Genomic DNA, 21004 nt, shown 5'->3' with positions numbered 1-21004 from the left:
AATGACAATCGTTTCGCTAGATAAGACCCTTATGCCTCGTTTGGGATTGTTTTTAGTCCTTTGAAACTCCGTTAAAAAAACTGTTACGTGTTGAGTTAAGTATTAAATGTTGGGTTCTATTAAAGTCCATTAAAATTAGAAAAATTCTGCAATGTTTTCCTCAAAAAACATAATTTCTTCTGGACTGAACAAAGAAAGACATCAACATTTTGGATGACATGGTGGTGAGTAAATTATCTGGATTTTTCTTTTAAGAAAATGGAATATTCCTTTAAGTTCATGTTATGTTTTTTTTCTTCTGAAAAACAACGCCATAGCCAGTTATTCTCTTTTTGAAATACGTCTTCCGTTTAAAAAGGTGCCAATTTACCCAATAGTTTATTTCGCACGGCTCGGTTGCCAGTTATCACGGTTGACAGTTATCATGGTTGCCGTCAATGGCAAAAACCACAATGGCCCATAAATGCGACCTCCGGTGGACGCAACCTCCAAAATGAGCGGCAGATTGAACGAGCAGGTCTGTAATTTGCAGACAACAAAAAACATTGCAAACGTAAAAATAAGTAGATAAACTAATGCTTTCCATTGTCAGTTGCGCTCCTGTATGTGTCTGGCAACCCAAAAGGGAGGTTCCAAGTTCAACCACTAGAAGTCAATGTTACATACAGCTCCACAACACTGTGTACTTGCACAAGAAAAAGGTATTTGATACATTGTACCTTTCGTGCACAATATGTACAATGTACAACATGGGTTGCAAGTATGTTCAATTTGAAATGGCCTTGTTTTATGACAGTGCTTTTCATGAGTCCTGCTTTTAAAGGCATATTAAATTGTTTGTATTAAATTGAATAAATATTTGTTGCGCCTATTAATTTAATTATCATATGATGTTGCTAAAAAACATTATTTTGTGTATTTGCTTTAATGCAATGTGTTAATGCGGTTTAAGGTAAAAAACACATTTTTTTCAACATACCTTACATTTTTGTTTCGTTCTAAAATATGTGGTGTGCTCTGATTGGCCTGCTATTCAGTGCATTTTGATTGTTTGAATACATCAAGCGTGTGAGGGAAATGTTACGCCCCTAACCATATTTGGAATATCAGTTCCCAAAGCACAGTGTCTCCACGACATGGCGGCAGCAACAATTTTACACCTACACCTTTGGTGTATACATTTTGACGGTGTTATGCAAGTCTTCCCACACATTAAAGATATGTGGGGGGGTTTGAATAAGGCGTCTGAGGAAGGCATGGATGACCCTTCACTTTTAGTAAGAATATCTCTTTGGGCTCTTTGCAACTTTTTGTATCTTCTATAAGCACAAATAACTTTCTACACTCCAAAGACAAAAGGAAAACATGAAATCGTATCATATGACCCCTTTAAAGTGTATATTACCTTAAGTGTAGAAAATGTATATGGATAATGGTAGGCGAAGTAGCAGACGTCATCTTTGTGCTGAAAGGTCACAGTAAAAGTCATGGTGAAATAAGATTTTCCTTTTTGACCACCAGCCGCAATGGAGCTTCGTGAGAAATGGTTCCTACGTAGAGAGAGAGAAAGAAATAAAGATAAATGCTGTGAAACGATGACAACAGTTCTGTCTCCATTTTGAATGCATGACAAGCCACAAATAAACTGTACAGTTTTCAAGACTTCGTAATACCTTTGACAACGGCAAACACTTAGTATGTAAAGGATTGTCCTTACTTGTAGTAGCAGATGTCTGATCCGGTTCTGACCCAATGGGGTCTTCCGTTGATAGCTTCCTGCACGGAGTACATGAGCACCTGCATACCTGTCACAAAAATATCAGAAAAAAAAAACATTCACTACCACTTACATCCTATAACCCAATTCTGAATTATATTTTTGCATTCTGTGCTTTCAGAACACATTTCATAATGAAACAAGTACTTGTTGCATTGTCAGTATTATAGCACTATAACAGCACTAACTGTGCATTCACACCAGATGTGGCTATTCGCGTGTAGTTGGACGCTTGAACATTTTGAGATTATTAGCTTTATTCGCGCGTGAAATTCTAGTCATTCGAGACATTCACCGTAAATTCGCATCATGGGAGGGGCTTATAAAGCTCAAATTGAGTAAACTTACCAGATTTTTCAACCTCCTCACTCACTTTCTTCCAAACAAGATCCTTTTAATTCCTGTAAAAGTACGACGATGTCTTGTGTAGCGCTGATGACTGTCCTCCATTGTGGTTTTGTTTTCTGCCTCCGCTCGCTTCCTGTAATCATGTCACTGCTAGAGCAAGCTCCTGATTGGTTAACGTGGCGTGAAAATCAGATTTTTCAACTTGCGCAGATCACGCGTCAATGCTCAATTCGCGCTGCAGGATGCCTATTCATGTCTTTGCATGGACTTAACATGTAAATCAGTTGCGATTGCCGCCTCTTCCGCGTCTGGTGTGAACGCACTATAAAGTAGGGATGGGCATTTTCCAGTAATTTGCTATTCGAATATTTAAGCTCATAAAGAACGAATATTCGAATATTCGTTTATTTAAATTATGTTAATTAAGACATGCGTCTTTGTATTTTTCATTTTGTCATAATTTCACAGAAGGCTTATAATTAGGAAATATCCACAACAAGCTAAACTTATATTCTGTATGTATATGTATGTATGTATTTTTAAGTTGAAAACATTGTAAAAAAATATATATATATTTTAAATTCTTCTTAAAAAATATCCTACGGAAAAAAAGGTGTTAAAACCCCATGCGGAGCGAAGTCTGAGTCAGTTTCAAGTCAGTCGTTAGTATGAATTCATTACTGTTTGATCTTACATACATTATATTATACCAAATATTATACACTAACCTCAAATCTAATCGAAGTTTGAGGACTTGCGAAGTTTAAAGTTTGAGGACTTGACGGGCTATCATCATTTAAACCTTTAAACAGACTCCAAATAAGAGCCCGGAGCAAACGACAAAACACATCTACATAACCGACTGCTCAGTCGCCATATAAATATCTCCTCAGTTTAGTTTGACATGTATTTGTGAATAAAGAAACAATATTTACCCTACCTGCTTCGGTGAAAGCCCGTTCTTCTGACTAGATACAATAATGCCGGTGCTGCGGAGAAAACTCTTCCTCGTGATGATGGTTATCCGATAAAAACAACAGACGGATTTAACAAGATTGAATATCTGTATTTAACATTATTTTACAAATAATGTAAGCTGGCTCGATAGATTATTGTTGACTGTGCAAAGTTTCTAACGTAAGCTTAATTTAACAACAATTCACAAAGACGGAGCTTTGCTTTTAAACTGCCATGTGCAGTTATCCGGTTCATTTTCGAAAGAGCACCGCATATTATAAATGTTCTCCGTGTCTGTCTCGTTATTAACAAAATAAAGTAGACTTTATAACAGAAAGCTTACAAATCTCAGTCTCATGATGTGTTGATGCGGGCGGCGGAGAAGCACGTTTAATAACAGTGGCCAAATACGGCGCGCTGCCGACAAACCCGGAGATAAATGGAAAAACTTAAATTCGTCCGCAATCTGCATTGCCAAAAAATCAGAAATACATACGAATTAATGTTCATGTATTTTACATTTAAGTATGTAAAAGACAGTATAGATGAAGTGAAAAAGCATTAAATAAGTTGTTACCCTTTGGTGGCACATTAAAAACAAACAAACATTCGAATAGCATTTTTTAAATTCGAATTATTATTGCCGATCGAATATTCAAATATCCGTGCCCATCCCTACTATAAAGCAGACAACATAATTACATATACGTAACACCACTATAGCAAAACCTTATAGCTGACATTATGCAGCACAATAACAGCAATACATCATTATATTAGACATTATAGCACTACAGCAGCATTACAACAGACATATACAATATAGCACTATAGCTAGCTACTATGCAAAAAATTGGCAGATTTAAAGGCAACTCTATCATTAAGGTTTGTTACCGCCACAGTTACGTAAAATGGTGCATTAAGTGTGTATAACAGCATCACATACTTATAAACTCTTATAAATGATTCAACTACATCCCACATGTATGTGACTTCATTTCTTCAGCTGAACACAAAGTACGATTTTTACATTAAAATGCTGTCCCTTTAAATCATTACTGCATATATAGAGGGTCTATGTGATGAAGGTTTATTAAACCGTGTCTTACTGCTAGCAATGAGATTTTAAGTTTTCGATATGCCACAAATAGTTCAATTTAAACGCTGTTTTGGTGAGATAAAGTGCATCCTTTCTTTGTTTGTGCCACACTGCACCTTTTTGCGAAATATTTTATTTAAATCTTTGTTTGTGTTTAGCTTAAGAAAGGAAGTCATATACATTAGAGATGACTCGAGTGTGAGTAAATTATAAAAGAATTTCGTGTTAGGGGGAACTATTTCTTTAAATCTTTCCATGCAAGCCTTTTTAAACTATTTAGCACCAAAAAAATTATGATTTTCACAAAAGTTTAATACTTCTAGAAAAAAATCTACTTATATTGTATGTTTATATATTTAATCAAATGAAAGAACAGACCCTCTGCTTTTAAACAAAAAATTTTCTTCAAAAATAAAATTTTTTTAGCAAAAAGCTGAGATAATTGCATTTTTGTAAAGGACTTTGGTTAGAGATCAGATTCAGAATGAAGATCAAAACATGCAGAGTTTTTATTGTTTTTGGATCATTGGATGCTCCAGTGTTTTATATGTAAGGTAAGAGTGGATAATAGCGTAAATATGGATTGCCATAAAAACTCGATATTGACAAGGAAGCGTTTTCTCTTAATTGACGAAATAAAAAGAAAGAGTTAAGTACATGTTTGCATATTTGTGTGCAATATTGTATGTTTCTGGCCTAAAATCTACATTGACCCACCATAATTGAATTGGCTGTTGGACTTCTCACAGTTGATTATGTTGAATCGATAGCGAACGCCTGGACGCATATTGCTCACTTCAAAATAGAACCACTGGTGATAGTGATTACTATTGATATCGGAGTTCAGGATCAAGTCGTACTCGAACCTGAGACAGAAACAGATAAAATGATGATAAGAATAAAAAGACAATTTTATCCAAGGAAAATGTTTGTATAAAATAAGTTCTGCACATACTTTCGGACTTGTATTGCTTTCCGTAGGTTGCCAGACTCAAATTTTGAGGTAAATTTGAGAGAGTTCCCATTGTCAATAACTGGACAACTGAAAAAGCAGAATTTTATAAAAAAAATTAGTACATTTTAAAAACAAACATTGTAATATTAAGGACGTATGCTTTTAAATCATTTCATGAAGCACAAAAAGGGGTATTAAAAATGCAGAAAATGCATCGTTATTAGATCCTTTCTGATTCACTTTTTAATACTTGAAATCTTTACCCACTTTAATTGGTTCTAGAGCATATATGTGACCCACAAAACCAGTCATAAGGGTCAATTTTTTGTCCATCAGCTGAATGAATAAGCTTTCCATTGATGTGTGGTTTGTTAGAATAGGACAATATTTGGCCGAGATACAACTATTTGAAAATCGGGAATCTAAGGGTGCAAAAAATAAAGTTCTTAGCAACACATTACTAATGATAAATGCCTTTTTTTTATATATATTTACGATAGAAAATTTACAAAATAACTTCATGGAACTTGTTCTTTATTTAAAGGTCACATTCTTCCCTTTTCAAACTTTAGTTTGTGTGTAATGTTGCTATAATAGCATAAATAATAGCTGCAAAATAATAAAGCTCAAAGTTCACTGCCAGACGATATATTTTCTTTAAAGGGGGGGTTTAATCGTATTTCAAGCATTCTGACTTATTAACACAGTTATAGAGTTGTTTCCTCATGCTAAATGTAAGCAAAGTGTCAATAAAGCATTTGGGCGTGTTACAGAGTATTTCTGTGCCGAATGCACTTCGCCAGGGTTCCTACAAGTTTCGTAAAGTTTATTTTTCGATTACAGGTCCAGCTGACGTTTCAGGGGTTTCTATACGTATCACTTCTTTATATGGGCACTTCCCCCGGAAAACCCCGCCCACCCGTCAATCAGGGAGACGCTAGAACTTGCAAACATCACATCACACAACACAGCTTTGTTTAATTTCAAAACACAAAGAAGTGTGTTTTTGGATGTAAGGAGAAGAAATCGAGCCTTATGAACAATGGATATAGTTTATTATCCGGGGTAGCAGCAGAGTTTTGTGTGTGTATTTGATGCGCTGGATTTTCCCAACCGTGTCATGATTTGCATGCGGTAAGTAAGACTTCTGTCTTATGTTGGAAATAGGCACGTGAATATTATATAAATGACACGAACATGTAGTGAATTATAAGTTAAACAGTGTTGTATAAAGTGTTGCATGACTCGCACTCGCTCCTCCCGCGGTAGTAACTCCTTCTCCTTGATTTTTTCATACATTATCGGAAAGATTCGGTAAAGCTAATCTATCTTTTATAAATCTGATTAAACTAAAAACTCTTCGGAGATATAAAGGAGATACTACTCTATAGGTACTCCAGATTAACATCAGAAATGCAGAAACAGCATGTGTTACGTGAGCTTTAACAGAATTCCCCTTTCAAAGCCTACAGCGAATGGTCAGTTTGGACTACAGCCCTCTACTTCCTGCTTTAATGACGTCAGTAAAACAGTTTGTTGACTAAACTCCGCCCATAGAAATACGTCATTCGACAGCTTTGGCTCAAATGGCTCTGCTAAGCTAAGCTGCTATCGAATCACAGCACACTAAACAAACTACACAATCAGAATTCAATAAGTATTTCTGAAGGAGGGACTTCATAGAACAAGGAAGACATCAACCCGTTTTGAGGACAGTGAAAACAGCGCTATACAGATAAGTAAATTGTGTAAAAAATATAGTGTTTTTTTACACGTGAAACATGAACATATGTTATATTGCGCACTGTAAACACAATCAAAGCTTCAAAGACACAGAATGAACGAGACCTTAAATATCCTAATGATTTTTGGCATTAAAAAATATAATTTTGCTATTGGTACAAATATATCTGTGCGACTTATGACTGGTTTTGTGGTCCAGGGTCAATTATTATTATTATTATTATTATTATTAGTATTAGTATTTATTATTTTCAATTGATTCGTTAATATAATGATTTGATCTATTTTTATACTTGTTATTTATTGTTATACATGCATATGTACTTACTATAATAATAACACCAAATTTAGCATATTTAGAAGCAACCAACCCTAAACCTGAACCTAACCTTATAGTAAACACGTTAGTTAATATTACTTAGCATTAACATAATCTAACTCTGACCTTCAGAAGCTTGTCTAAAACCAATTCAGTAAAATTTTTACTTTTGGACACAATCCACAATTAAAAATGCACCCTTACCTCTGATTGTCTAAGTCATATACAACTTTATCAAGAATGTCAAAGGGATGAATGAGCCTCTCGATGTCCTGGAAGATCTTCATTCTGTTGAAAAGAAATTATTTAAAATGTTAAGCTCACCTAAAATTATATTACATAATTACAAAAAAATGTAAACATTCCCTTTCCTATTGTTCCAAAACTGTACAACTTTTTTTTTAAAGAATGCTATTTTAAAAACAATTAAGGTATTTAGAGATCAAGGACTTCCTAGTTTGTTGTGATGTTCTTTAACATGAGAAGAGACAAATAATATTTAAAATGGAAAAATACTACTGACTTTTATGTGAGCATGCACAGGGCTATCATATGGCTTCAAAAGGCTTGAAGTACACAAATCTTATGGATTAATATTATGGTTTTCTCATGTTGTTCTAAAACATATGAAAGCAGAATTTGCATATTTTCCCAGAATTCACCTATGGCTTTTAATTTGTATTTAAGGTCAGTATTTTACAGTAAAACAGCGTGTAATACCTTTGCACTCCATAAACTCTCTCTACAATGGGCTCACGGAGATCAAGTCCCACATGTCCGAAGTAATCTGGGTATGCCACCTCTGTGTAGATGGGCACCGAGCGGGTACTTTTCACCATCTCCAAGTAGAGGTCAGGGTCATGCAGAGGGAGCACTGCGGCTGTATCTGGGACCACGAGCAAGCCCTGCTCCCCACTCTCATCCTGAGACCTATCGTCACAATCACCGTTCACAGGGTCCACACCATCCAGAACCAGCCGGCCCAGGCTACACACCAGATCAGGGTCTGGTTTACTCTCTGGGGGTTTTGCTAAAGAGATGTCGTCTAATTCCAGGGGTGATTCTGTCGGTTTGGGTAACTGAACGCTCTCCAGTTGCTGACGTCTGCTTGGAGACCTGACAGAGGTGAGTGTGGTGGGAATAATGATGGGGCCATTAAGATCTTGGTTGACGCTTGATGGATGAAACACAGCTCTGCAGTTTTCAAAGTCATAATCCTGATATAAAACAGAAACATTTTAGCATTTAATAATTGATAAAGATGATTAAGATGCACGTAAATCTGGATAAACCCCAACCCAGAGTATTATAATAAGCGTCTGACGCATGCATAAATGAAAATCTCCACACCTTAAAGTCCTTGGTGAATTCCACACAGAAACGCTCATAGACTCTCAGCTCATCAAACGGACGCGTCTGCATTTGTCTGGGCCGCAATTTGTTGATATCCGTCTCAATATCATCATTCTGGAGGAAAAAACAAAATATTGCACAATATTTTAATAGCTAATCTATAATTCTGAACTTTATTTAGGTCAGTAAGCTTAAACTAAGAAGTCGTCCGTATTGTATTGAGAAGACATGTAATATATTGTCCATAATTGCCATTTCATGTTTCTCTTGTGTCGGAAATCATGCATAGTTTTTCTCATTTAGATTCATATCAGTCTGATATTAATACAATTATACAAAAACGATTTTAAGTCATTTTTGCTTTCAGATGCAGGTGTAGTGAACAGCGTAAACCAATGCATTCCGGACCCCTCCCCAACTACATTGGGACTGGATTTTGGCGGGTTAACACAAGCAAATGTCCAGTTCCATCAGATAAGGCTGCTCGGACAACTGACGGACATCTTTTATGGCTGACCACATTGCCAAAGCTGAGAAAAAGAGGAAGTTTTGATTGGTCCACACATTTCTCCTTAGCATCCTTTCAAACCCCTTTACCCTCATCCAAAGCCAGGGTGATCGTAAAAATTCCTTAAAGAGCCATTAAGATGCCAATTTTAAGCGCCCTATCACTGTTTATAAGTCCCGGACAACAGGTTTAAATGCAATGCATGCGAGGTCAAAAAACACAGTAATTTTCTTAAAATATACATTTAAAATTACCCCATTTCTTAGAGATCCCCAAACGATTCGTGTGAAGCCGTTCAACGACTCAGTCTGCGTAAACCCCACCTTTCAGGTGCCTACTCTGCTCTGATTGGTCAACTGACAGAGTCTCCGCACAGACCACAGATCAGTGGCACAGACCAACAATAGTGCAACATGTACTGACCTAGTGCTAACATGATTTACTGAGAAGACATTATCGACATCACTACACACACTCATACATACACTCATTTAAGCATTTATGTAAGCTGATAGCAAAACCGTAAGTGAGCATGCGTTAGCCGCTTGCTAACGTGACTCTCTGACAGTATATTAAGAGTTTAAACAACGACATCATTCATCATTAATCTAAGCAATAAAAATGGCGATAGAAACTAACATTTTACACTCATTTAAGCATTTATGTAAGCTAACCGGGTCATAGCAAAACCGTAAGTGAGCATGTGTTAGCCGCTTGCTAACGTGACTATTTGACAGTATATTAAGAGTTTAAACAACGGCATCATTCAGGTTATAAAAACGACGACATACATTAACATTTTTACACTCATTTAAGCAAGTATGATGCATGTTGTTCCAAATAAAGTGGGTACTGAACCAACTTTCATTGCCAAACGTTTAGTAAATCCCTCTGTGAAAAAGTAATTTTAACCACTGATTCTTCACAGCCAAACGTTTAGTATATCCCTTCTTGATAAAGTAATTTAATCACAGATTCTTCATATATCTTCATCCTTTGGTAGTGAAAACAACACAAACTGAAAACACAGCGTGATATGATGTTTACACACTACCTAGCTGAAGTCTCTGTGGGCAGGTCAATATTTTTCGTTTCTCCCGCGGGCAGGCTGTAGGCGGAGATTATTACGCAAAGTGATCGTATTACGTGAATAAAGTCAGGCAGGAGATATAATCCATATAACAAATCGTTTAAGTGATTCAGAGTCGACTTCCTACTTTAGAAGCCAATAACTTTATTAATCGTGCAATTTTTGGTTCAACTACTTTGCACATTGTTTACATTGATGGACAGCTACATGACACACTGCAATAAAGGTCAGTTTCGATTTTGGATCTGGGTGGCTTTTTAAGGAAACAGCATGGCTTTGCAAAGTATTGGCTTACCTAAGAACAAATCTTTACATTTTTTTACCAACAAAATGGACATAAACCATCACCTATTGACTTCATACTCATTTAGAGACACTAGCATTCTGTGTTATGAAACTGTTTAAATAATCACAGTTATTAACATATGAATGCATGACATTTTTCTGTCATGTTTATACTTTTTTCATTCAGGACGATGCCATTGGTATTTTGGAAGTGGTTTGGTAAGTGGAAAATGCATAGATGAGATTCTAAAGGCAAAGTTAAACTCTGTACTTTATGCTATGCAAATGAGTTCCTCACAGTGAAGAATGGTAAGCCACATTCTGTGGGCTTCCTCTGACATCAACAGCCAATCACAGTTATGCAACAAGAAAGCGCCTTTATGAAAACTCCTCCTTATCTGAAAAGTTATAAAAGTACCTTTTTTCCATAAATTCGTTGTTCGGGGTGCAACAGAGGTTCTGAGTAGAGACAATTACAGATCACCAGAAACCAATCAAGTTGCTGAACCTCTCCTTGAGATTTTACAGCTCCTTGTTCTGAGTTTCACAACAGAGACTGAAGAGCAGATCACAAGTTTTGAGTTTCTGGCCTGTGCCTCCAGAGACTAAGCGGATCACACCACATTCGGATCTTCTTGTCCAGAAATGCAATCACCGACGTCTGCAACAAGGTGAGGCTAAGAAGAGCAAACCTTCACTTCAAGGGACCTTCATCTGCGTGTTCCAGATTGTTAAGAACCTTCTACAGCAGCTCCAGGACTGCATCTGCGTGTTCCAGATTGTTAAGAACCTTCTGCACCGGCTCCAGGACTGCATCTGCGTGTTTATTGCTAGGATCCTCTCGGTGCTCCAGGAGATCAGTATCTCACAGCACTTTATGATTAAGGTTGTTGAACTAAACATGACACTTTCCCATTTGCAGCGTGGAAAAGCCTGACCCGTGGCAGATGTGCCACCACCTGACTGCTCATTCGATTGCAGAGAACGTAAATATAACTTAACCAAACCTCTTTCCTGAAATCTTGGCATTGGTGCATTCTGTCAGTAACTTTTCACCCGAGATGCTTTTTTATGTTTAACAGATAATTCTTTAATTATTTAAGTGTTAAGAGAAATAAGGTTGTCACCTTATTAGAAACAGAAAACATTCTGCCATAAATTTAACTCAGTCACTTCTATTTTCTATTCTTTGCATTTTAGTTTCCATCCTTATTATTCTTTAGTATTTTAGTATCATTCAGTAATGTTTTTAGTTATTTTCGTTTATCTTTTGTTAATAAATTCTATTTTATTACCACGGTGTCTTCCTTATGTTGATAATACAGTTAAAGGTTCTACAAGTCAGCCAGAATCTCAGACGTTTGGTGTGTACGTGAAGGTCACATACACACCAAACGCGTAGCTCGCTCTAGATTACTCGCAGGATTTTACTTTGTGTCATGCGAATTTTCGCTTGAGTTGAATATTTTCGTGCCACCCAATTTGTGTCATTTGCATCGCCCCACGCGATCTGATCGTGTCTTTGCATTGACTTTGTATGTAATCTACTCGCGCAAATCGTTGAACTCGTGTTTGGTGTGTATGCCCCATTAGTACTGCATATGTACGTGTTGTTAAACTGTGTGTACATAATATAATGTAAATACACTTTTTACACCATTGAATGAGTTACAATCTATTTTGGACTCTTATTGACTGCTTTTTTATTATTTCCAAGGCATCAGTTTTAAAACAAGTTTGTTTTGTAATAAAAGAAATTGAAAGAAATTGGCAAACTTATATTTTTCTTTCATATTTTCAAACATTCTAATATGCCCTTTTAGAAATATTTAATTGACGATATTTATATAAATATTATATATAAATATTTATAGATAATGAGTGCTTAAGTATATACCTAACCAGTGTGCCAGGCAACTGAAATCCTACATACAGTACATTCCAATAAAACCTAGTCTGGGTTTATTAAAGGAATAGTTCACCCAAAAATAAAATTTTCTCATCCTCATGTTGATTTAATTTTTTTTGAATTTCTTTTTTCTAGTGAACACAAAAGAAAATAATTTAATAAATCATGGGAAGCACACAGCTGATAGTAACCATTGACTTCTATAGTAGGAAAACAAACACGATGGAATTCAACCATCGTTTAAAAAAATATATATTTTATGTTCATCAGATAAAAATACATTCATAAAGGTTTATAACAACACGAGGATGAGAAAATGATTACAGAGTTTTTATTTATGGGTGAACTATCCCTTTAAGCACCTGCATGTACATTATCCCTTATTTATTTTTTGTTTGTGTTTACGATGGTAATTTCTTTTTAAGAGCCACATGCTCTCTAAATATTTGCAACTGAAAGATATAGATTGTCCATTAGGATAGACGTTTTATTACTTTAAGTTACGTTACATAACATTGTTATTTTTATTTTTAACACCATATTAGCACTAAAGTCTATTTTCATGGCAAACATTAGTATCATAGTATCATAACATTACACCAAAATAGATAGATGTCTACCTCATTGTTGTCCTCCGTTTCATCCTCCTCATTTTCTGTGTCCACCTCAGTGGCTTCATTCTCATCGCTCTCATCAACAACATCGTCCACTAACACGCAAAACACAGAAAGAAACCTCCACTGATCTCCATATACAATACAATACTGTATGTTTAATAGCAATAGCAGGAGAGGTATTATGTATGTTTTACTTTCTGGAGGTTGGCTGTAGAGCTGCGCCACTGGTCCACCAGATGGTACGTGTGATAGCGGGTGTTGATATATACTTTTAATGGTAAGCAGTGGTAGGCGGTTCTTTGGGAAGCACTTCCTCATAATTAGACTGGATGTATTGACCAATGGATCTAGTGTCCGGACGGACAGGCATTCCTAAACAGATCACACTTATATTTAAAAATGTACTAACACAAGCTATTTTAGCAATAAAAATAGTAATGCGTACAGTGGATGTGTTGTAAAGGATCCTCATCCCGTTGGCATCTATGAAGGCCTTTCTGCCGAGCTTAATGGTTGTGAGGTTTTTGATGCATCCTAAAATGCTTTTGCGAATGATTAAGTGACAGTGACGGGTGTCGTTGCGATGCCAGTCTTGATAGATGGCGAGTAGGGTGGGCAGATAACCTCTGTCCACCGCCCGTCGGGCATTCATTTCTAAAGATCAAGCATACAAGGAAAGAGACAAATAAAGTAAAAATAAAACAATGTCTAGTTTAAAATAATATTGTAATGTATTGAATTGTTTTGTATGTAATGATTATACAGTCGTTGAATCTGTGTGGATGAGAGGTGAGACTCCTGCTCATGTGATATCGCTCTAGTACTGTATCGTGTTGTATTGTCTATATACACTCACCTAAAGGATTATTAGGAACGCCTGTTCAATTTCTCATTAATGCAATTATCTAATTAACCAATCACATGGCAGTTGCTTCAATGCATGTAGGGGTGTGGTCCTGGTTAAGACAATCTCCTGAACTCCAAACTCAATGTCAGAATGGGAAAGAAAGGTGATTTAAGCAATTTTGAGCGTGAGATGGTTGTTGGTGCCAGACGGGCCGGTCTGAGTATTTCACAATCTGCTCAGTTACTGGGATTTTCACGCACAACCATTTCTAGGGTTTACAAAGAATGGTGTAAAAAGGGAAAAACATCCAGTATGCAGCATTTCTGTGGGTGAAAATACCTTGTTGATGCTAAAGGTCAAAGGAGAATGGGCCGACTGATTCAAGCTGATAGAGCAACTTAGACTGAAATAACCACTCGTTACAACCGAGGTATGCAGCAAAGCATTTGTGAAGCCACAACACGCACAACCTAGAGGCGGATGGGCTACAACAGCAGAAGACCCCACCGGTTACCACTCATCTCCATTATAAATAGGAAAAAGAGGCTACAATTTGCACAAGCTTACCAAAATTGGACAGTTGAAGACTGGAAGTCTCGATCTCTGTTGAGACATTCAGATGGTAGTCAGAATTTGGCGTAAACAGAATGAGAACATGGATCCATCATGCCTTAATACTACTGTGCAGGCTGGTGGTGGTGGTGAATGTTGTGGGGGATGTTTTCTTGGCACACTTTAGGCCCCATAGTGCCAATTGGGCATCATTTAAATGCCACAGCCTACCTGAGCATTGTTTCTGATCATGTCCATCCCTTTCTGACCACCATGTTCTCATCCTCTGATGGCTACTTCCAGCAGGATAACGCACCATGTCACAAAGCTCGAATCATTTCAAATTGGTTTCTTGAACATGACAATGAGTTCACTGTACTAAAATGGCCCCCACAGTCACCAGATCTCAACCCAATAGAGCATCTTTGGGATGTGGTGGAACGGGAGCTTCGTGCCCTGGATGTGCATGCCACAAATCTCTGCAAGATGCTATCCAATCAATATGGGCCAACATTTCTAAAGAATGCAACCTTGTTGAATCAATGCCATGTAGAATTAAAACAGTTGTGAAGGCGAAAGGGGGTCAAACACAGTATTAGTATGGTGTTCCTAATAATCCTTTAGGTGAGTGTAGATTTATGTTCAGAACTGTTGTAAATCTGAACAAATGTCATATTTTACCAACAAATCCATTCCAAAAAATCCATTCCATCAAGAAAGTGATAGATTGTATTTTAATGTTATGACCATTAAGATTTAATGCATGATGATGCTACTTGTTACCGCAATTAAGAAAATTTTCTCTAAACTCGGGAAACATTTTGGGATGATATGACATGGACATGTTGGTATGCGATTCACCCAAGGAGGTATCTTACTGGACTTCAGTAACGCCGCCAGTGTGTCCAGGGCCACCCTGTTTTAGAAACACAAACGAAACATTGTTTTGAACACCATTTTATTTTTGTTGCTCAAGTATGAGGACGTTTCGGCGATAGATATCATTCTTTTCAGTTAAAAAGTATTATCAGTTTTGGTTAACAGGAATGCACATTACATACTTGAGCAGAGTGGTGTTTTTTTTTGCTGTAAGGTCCGATGATTTCGAACATGAGCTCCAAAGTGCCACTTTTACCCAGCGACACAGCATTTACCACTATAAGAAAAAATATGAAAAACACGCATGTATCACTGCTGGGATACATCTAGGGGCTGATCTACAAATAATCATCTGTCCAAATCTACAGACCAATATTGAAAGCAGAATATTCATCATATTAAAACTATATTGCAAAAACTACAACATAACAATGGACGTATGCTAATATACTTACAGTTGCCTGCATAGACCCGCAGCACTTGTAAGCATGGCAACAACAGCTTGGAGTTCTGCAGATTGCGTTTCACCAAATTAACCGTCACGTTCAGAGCCCCATTCAGACGTGCTTTAACACCAAACTTCCTGTCTGAGAAGGAAGTGAAGTCAAATGAATCAATTGCAGTTTACATTATACATTTATACTCCAGTCAATACTGTGGCCAGTTGCAAAAACATAGCTGCTAGGTTAAGACAAAAGTCTTAGAAGTTAGTTATTGTTAATCAGCAGTACTTTCAAATTCAAATTAGGCCAATCTACATTTTAATGTAACGGACTTAGACGACTAAGTTGTAAGACTAGTTTAAGCAGTTTATGCAACCATCCACTGGCCTTAGCCTAACAGATTAGCAAAGCATACGGTATATTTGAATGTGGAAAATAATCTGTAGTTAAGAAGTAAACATACAGTAATGTGTTAATAAATTCAACGTCTCCATTACCTTTAGGTCCGACCTTAACCAGCAGAGAGTGAATTTGCAGCATCAGTTCTTCATTCATAGGAAGGTCTTTGCTGGAGCTTACCAACAACTGTAGCAGAAGAGCCGTTCCTCCTTTAGACACAAAGACCCCAGTCCTTCGCCCTCCACCTACCACACAAAGCACAGTAACGAATATAACACGGGCAATCCTCACCCTCATGCATCCCTTCTGACGTAAAATTATTTGTTGTGAAAAAACAACTGATACTCTGAGCATTTTTAACAAAATTGAAATCAGAAGAAGCGCATAAGAAATGCAAATTCAAATGCTGACTCATTGGTAACTTCAAATCACACTGGTTCTTGTGTGTCTCATGATAAAGTATAAGTGACCCTGGACCACAAAACCATTCATAAGGGCAGTGGCAGCTGGTCACTAGGGGGTGCTGGGGTGCCGCCCCCTTAAAGTTGGCCAGAGAGGAAAGCTACTTTAACATGCTACCAAAAAGTTAAATATATAGTGCAAATTAATACAAAATAAAATCGTTTAGTTGTACTATTTTACTGTTAGTCATGTTATAATTTATTTTAAAAAAAATAAAAATCAAAACTGAGTTCGTTGTGTGTGTGTCATGTTTGTGTGTCTGGGGCGCACCCCTAATGAGCGTCTATGTAGGTCAGTAAAAAGGGTAAAAACATGTCACCTGAGGTTGAGCTCTAATTTGCTGGTTTCGGATCCGGCCTGGGGCGCAGGACTGTGCGCCCCAAACCCTCCCACTTATGTTGTAAGCGAATCAATATTGTTTTTAATGTTTTTTACCTCCTGTGATTGGACCCTTCTCAGAGTCTTATAACCGCGATGCAGATTGCTGTGTTAACTGATAACTACAAAGGGTATTTTTTATACACCATATGAAAGCTGAATAAATAAGCTTTCCATTAATCTATGATTTGTTATAACTATTTGAAAGTCTGGAATCTTAGGGTGTAAAAAAATCTAATTATTGAGAAAATCGCCTTTAAAGGTAGGGTAACAGATTTGATCCTGAAACATTTTTTGTTATGCTGGTTAAAAGTCTCCTTACATCCTGATAGCAATCACTGTGTTAAGTTGTTTAAATGTATTTGTAGAAATTTATGTTATCTGTGAAAGGCGTAGGACCAAAAAATGTTCAACAAATCATAGATTTCGGTCCGAACGGACGTTTCCATTTTTGTCCCTCATACGTAAGCGTAATTTGAATGCCAACCGCGCAGCGAGTCCACGCAGACACCATACGTCATCGGCGCGTTCACGTGCGCTTACCTCCTGCCTGTAAACAGTGAGAACAGCAAACTTTTCTGCTAAATTGACAACCTACACAGGAGGCACAAAACTAAAGGCATCTTTTATAACAACAACAGCAAAAACTGCCTGGATCAGCAAGAGCAAAACCCGAAATTAACATCGGTAACTTTACTGCTTTACCACGAGATGAAACAGCTGCAGGAGCTGCAAAGGGTCTGAAAGAGTCGTTGTACTGTTTATTTTGGTAAGGTAGGTACGCGATATGTTTGTATTGAGATGGATTCAGATATTCTACTTTGATGAAACATTGTGTTGCTTATGAAATTTGTGTTCGTTTACGGATTAGCGTAACGATATAGTTACTACGTCTACACAACCGAACGTGTGCTTAAACTAATTCTGATGTAAACCAGTTGTTTGGTTATTTTGGAAGTGTTATTCGACTTTGTACTGCAAAGTTTTCTCACTGCTGAATGAGAGTGAGACATGAGATGTGACCATCTGATCTGTGCGTGTTCATGTGTTTTGAAAGAGGCGTGACTTTGGATGGCGATTTGACTTGAGGGTGGGATCGGGATTTCATTGCTAGGCGGCTACCGTTAGCATTTTTCAAAATGTGTTACCCTACCTTTAAAGCTGTCCAAGTGAAGCAACACACATTACTGATGATAATTTTCAATATATTTACAAACAGAGAGAGAGCGCAACGCGTCATAACCTGAAAACCACGCTCACCGTGGGGGAAAACAATCCATCCATCTCCACTGACTTTGAATAGTGAAAGGCTGCCTCCTTGTCATTTCTGGCTTATAACAAAAAAAAGAATAATACCTAAAAGCTGCTGTGTGACAGGAAGTACAGCTAACAAGCCAAAAAACCCATAAATAAGTTTTAATAAGCTGTCCAGCCCCCAAAAACGAGCGTTTAAAGACACAAAAGTGGAAACAGGCAACTTTTCATAGTACTACTATTAGTAGAACAGCGCCCACTAGAGGAAACCTAGTCGGCGATTCACTTTTTTCTCCTTAAAGGTTGAGTTTTACGGCTTGACAGCTTATAAAAACTTATTTCTGTTTTTTTTTTTTGGCTTGTTAGCTGTATACATAGTCACACAGCAGCTTTTAGGCATTATTCTGTTTTTTGTTATAAGCCAGAAATGACAAGGAGGCAGCCTCTCGCAATACAAAGTCAATGGAGAAGGTTGGATTGTTTCCCGGTGGGCGTGGTTTTCAAATTAGCATAACTGCGCTCTGTCTCTATAGGAAATTTACAAAATATCTTCACAAAACAATCTTTACTAATATTCTAATGTTTTTTTGTCATTAAAAAAAATCACTCATTTTGACCCATACAATGTATTCTCATACCAATGAGAATTGAAGTTATCGATGCACTGCCATATTTGAATTTAGCTTGTTTAGCTGATGTGCGCTTGTTTCGGTGTCAACAGCACGAAGATGAAATGATGGCATGTTAATATAAAATTATTAATTTGTGTTTATAACTGAAATAAAGAAAGCCATAAACATTTGGGGTGCAAGGGTATGTAAATTATGACATTGTTTTTATTTTAGGGTGAACTATTGCTTTAACTAGATTTCCTTCAGATCTACTACCACAACAGCATAGGGTTGCCGAAATAGATTTACATTTACGCAATTGGTAGATGCTTTTATCCAAAGCGACTTGCAGTGCATTACAAAGTGTACACTTTTTATCAATATACGTGTTCCCTGGGTTCGAACCCATGATCTTTTGCAATGCTAACGCAATGCTCTACCAATGAGCTATACAGGAACACTAAAAACTGTTCTGGGCAAAATTCTCCACCTGTCCATGCTGCCTTGCATTGGGCAGAAAAGGGCAAGCAGCAATACGTTTCCCCCCACCTGGGGAACAAGAAAATTTTTAGTAGAACTATGTTATAAATAACAGGGATATGCGTGCATTAACAAATGATAAACACAATAATTGTATCTAAATGATTTTTATACTTAAAGGACACCATCTATAAGAGGATAAATATGTGTTAAAAGGAAAATAATAAAATTCCAGATTGCATAATGAAATAACAATGAACCCATAGATGCTGTTAGATGTGGAGGAGTAAAAGGAAGAAGGTGGATAATGAGCACAGCGTGGCACGACTGAGGAGTCGATGAGGAGCTAAAGAAAGCAACTTAAATAAAACATGGTTCAGTCTATAGCTGGGATTCCATTGAAACATGAAGCAAATCTTTTCAAAATTAGCAAAAAAAGAAAAACGAGTAATCAACCTAGTAATCAAACAGTTAATAAAACAAGGCACGCATGGAAAATGGAGACAGGACTGCATTTAGCTATGATTTGGCAAGTTATAAATTTACTAGCAGTGCCACTTGTAATTGCCAAACTTAATGCTGCGCACAGAAAAAGAAATGCACAATTTTTGATGCAGGCACTAGCAGCAAGGGCATTACGATGACGTTGAGCCCAAAAATATATTGGACAGACAACAGCTGTGTCCAAAAGCTCTAAAACGCTGCCTTTGAAGGCAGCTTTCCAAGGTAGGAAGGCATCAAGGGACGTCAGAATCCGATGTTTGGTTTACTTCCTGTATCCTGAGATACCTTTATTGTCCTGTCGCACAATTATATGCGCGGGCGTGTGCGGGAAATGTGATTGGTCGAGCCTGGGCGGGCGTGTTCGAAAAAGTCAAATGGCGACCAAGAAAGCGGCTGGAGCACAAATTTAGTGTAAATATAGTTTTATTCTCACCTTTTGATTGCATTTCTAACTAGAAATTAGTATTATAGTTTCAAATATAGGATTAGTTATCACAAAGGTGCACTCTATTTATATTTCAAACAGAATTTCATTACACTGTATATGAAGTCTGTCCTAATGCGTTTCCCAAAGTTGCCTTCATGTCACTGAAGTCAGCCAAAGCGTTCGGACGCAGCCCAGGTCAGCTGATAAAGCTAGACAATCAGTCACGTGCGTTTATGTTCACTACGTCAGAATATATTCTGCAAATGCGTTCCCATCTTCCATTATTCATTTTTACTAGAAAACCACTTCAAGCGAGCATACATTTTTTTTCAAATTAAGGGATTTTATTCGAAATGTGGCGTTTCCACTCGTTTCTTATGCGATACTTCAAAATGTGCATAAAATCAGTGTGATGGAAACCCAGCTTATGTCGTATAGCCCTACTGGTTAACATTATCAGCTGCACCTGATGTGGTCGGCTGATGCGAGCTTGACTAACGTGTCCTTCCAGAACTGACGCTATGCCATTTTATTTTACAATTATATAAAATTCACTACCCAAGAAGTTTTTATGTTTATTTATTAAATAAAGTGCATCAATTGGTAAAGAGCTTTAGCTTCAAAGCAGTGCAATTATAATGGCATTACAATACAACATACATTACACAACAAACACAAAATTTAAACACTTACCCACAGTCAGCAGTTCATTCAAAATATTGAGAATATTCAGGGTGGTCTGCAAATCCCGTGTGTTCTGTGCAAAATTAAGTGAATTAGTAGCTGTAAAGCACTTAAACACAGAAAA

At 37.1% G+C, this 21004-nt stretch overlaps 1 protein-coding gene across 1 annotated transcript in view; it reads right to left on the bottom strand.

Annotated features, from left to right (window-relative positions):
- Positions 1-21004, bottom strand: part of agtpbp1 (ATP/GTP binding carboxypeptidase 1) — a 54237-nt gene that overhangs the window by 21091 nt on the left and 12142 nt on the right. Inside the window, 16 exon segments of the mRNA XM_055168213.2 lie at positions 1406-1550; positions 1718-1805; positions 4899-5047; positions 5137-5223; positions 7403-7486; positions 7919-8415; positions 8549-8665; positions 12964-13052; positions 13155-13332; positions 13406-13614; positions 15238-15275; positions 15421-15443; positions 15445-15515; positions 15694-15825; positions 16179-16325; positions 20890-20953. Of these exon segments, the coding sequence (XP_055024188.2) occupies positions 1406-1550; positions 1718-1805; positions 4899-5047; positions 5137-5223; positions 7403-7486; positions 7919-8415; positions 8549-8665; positions 12964-13052; positions 13155-13332; positions 13406-13614; positions 15238-15275; positions 15421-15443; positions 15445-15515; positions 15694-15825; positions 16179-16325; positions 20890-20953 (2118 nt within the window).

The sequence above is a fragment of the Misgurnus anguillicaudatus genome, chromosome 5 (genome assembly GCF_027580225.2).
Source record: "Misgurnus anguillicaudatus chromosome 5, ASM2758022v2, whole genome shotgun sequence".
Classification (NCBI taxonomy): domain Eukaryota; kingdom Metazoa; phylum Chordata; class Actinopteri; order Cypriniformes; family Cobitidae; genus Misgurnus; species Misgurnus anguillicaudatus.
Note: the sequence above shows the minus strand (reverse complement) of the source record. Positions and strands in the feature narration are given on the sequence as shown.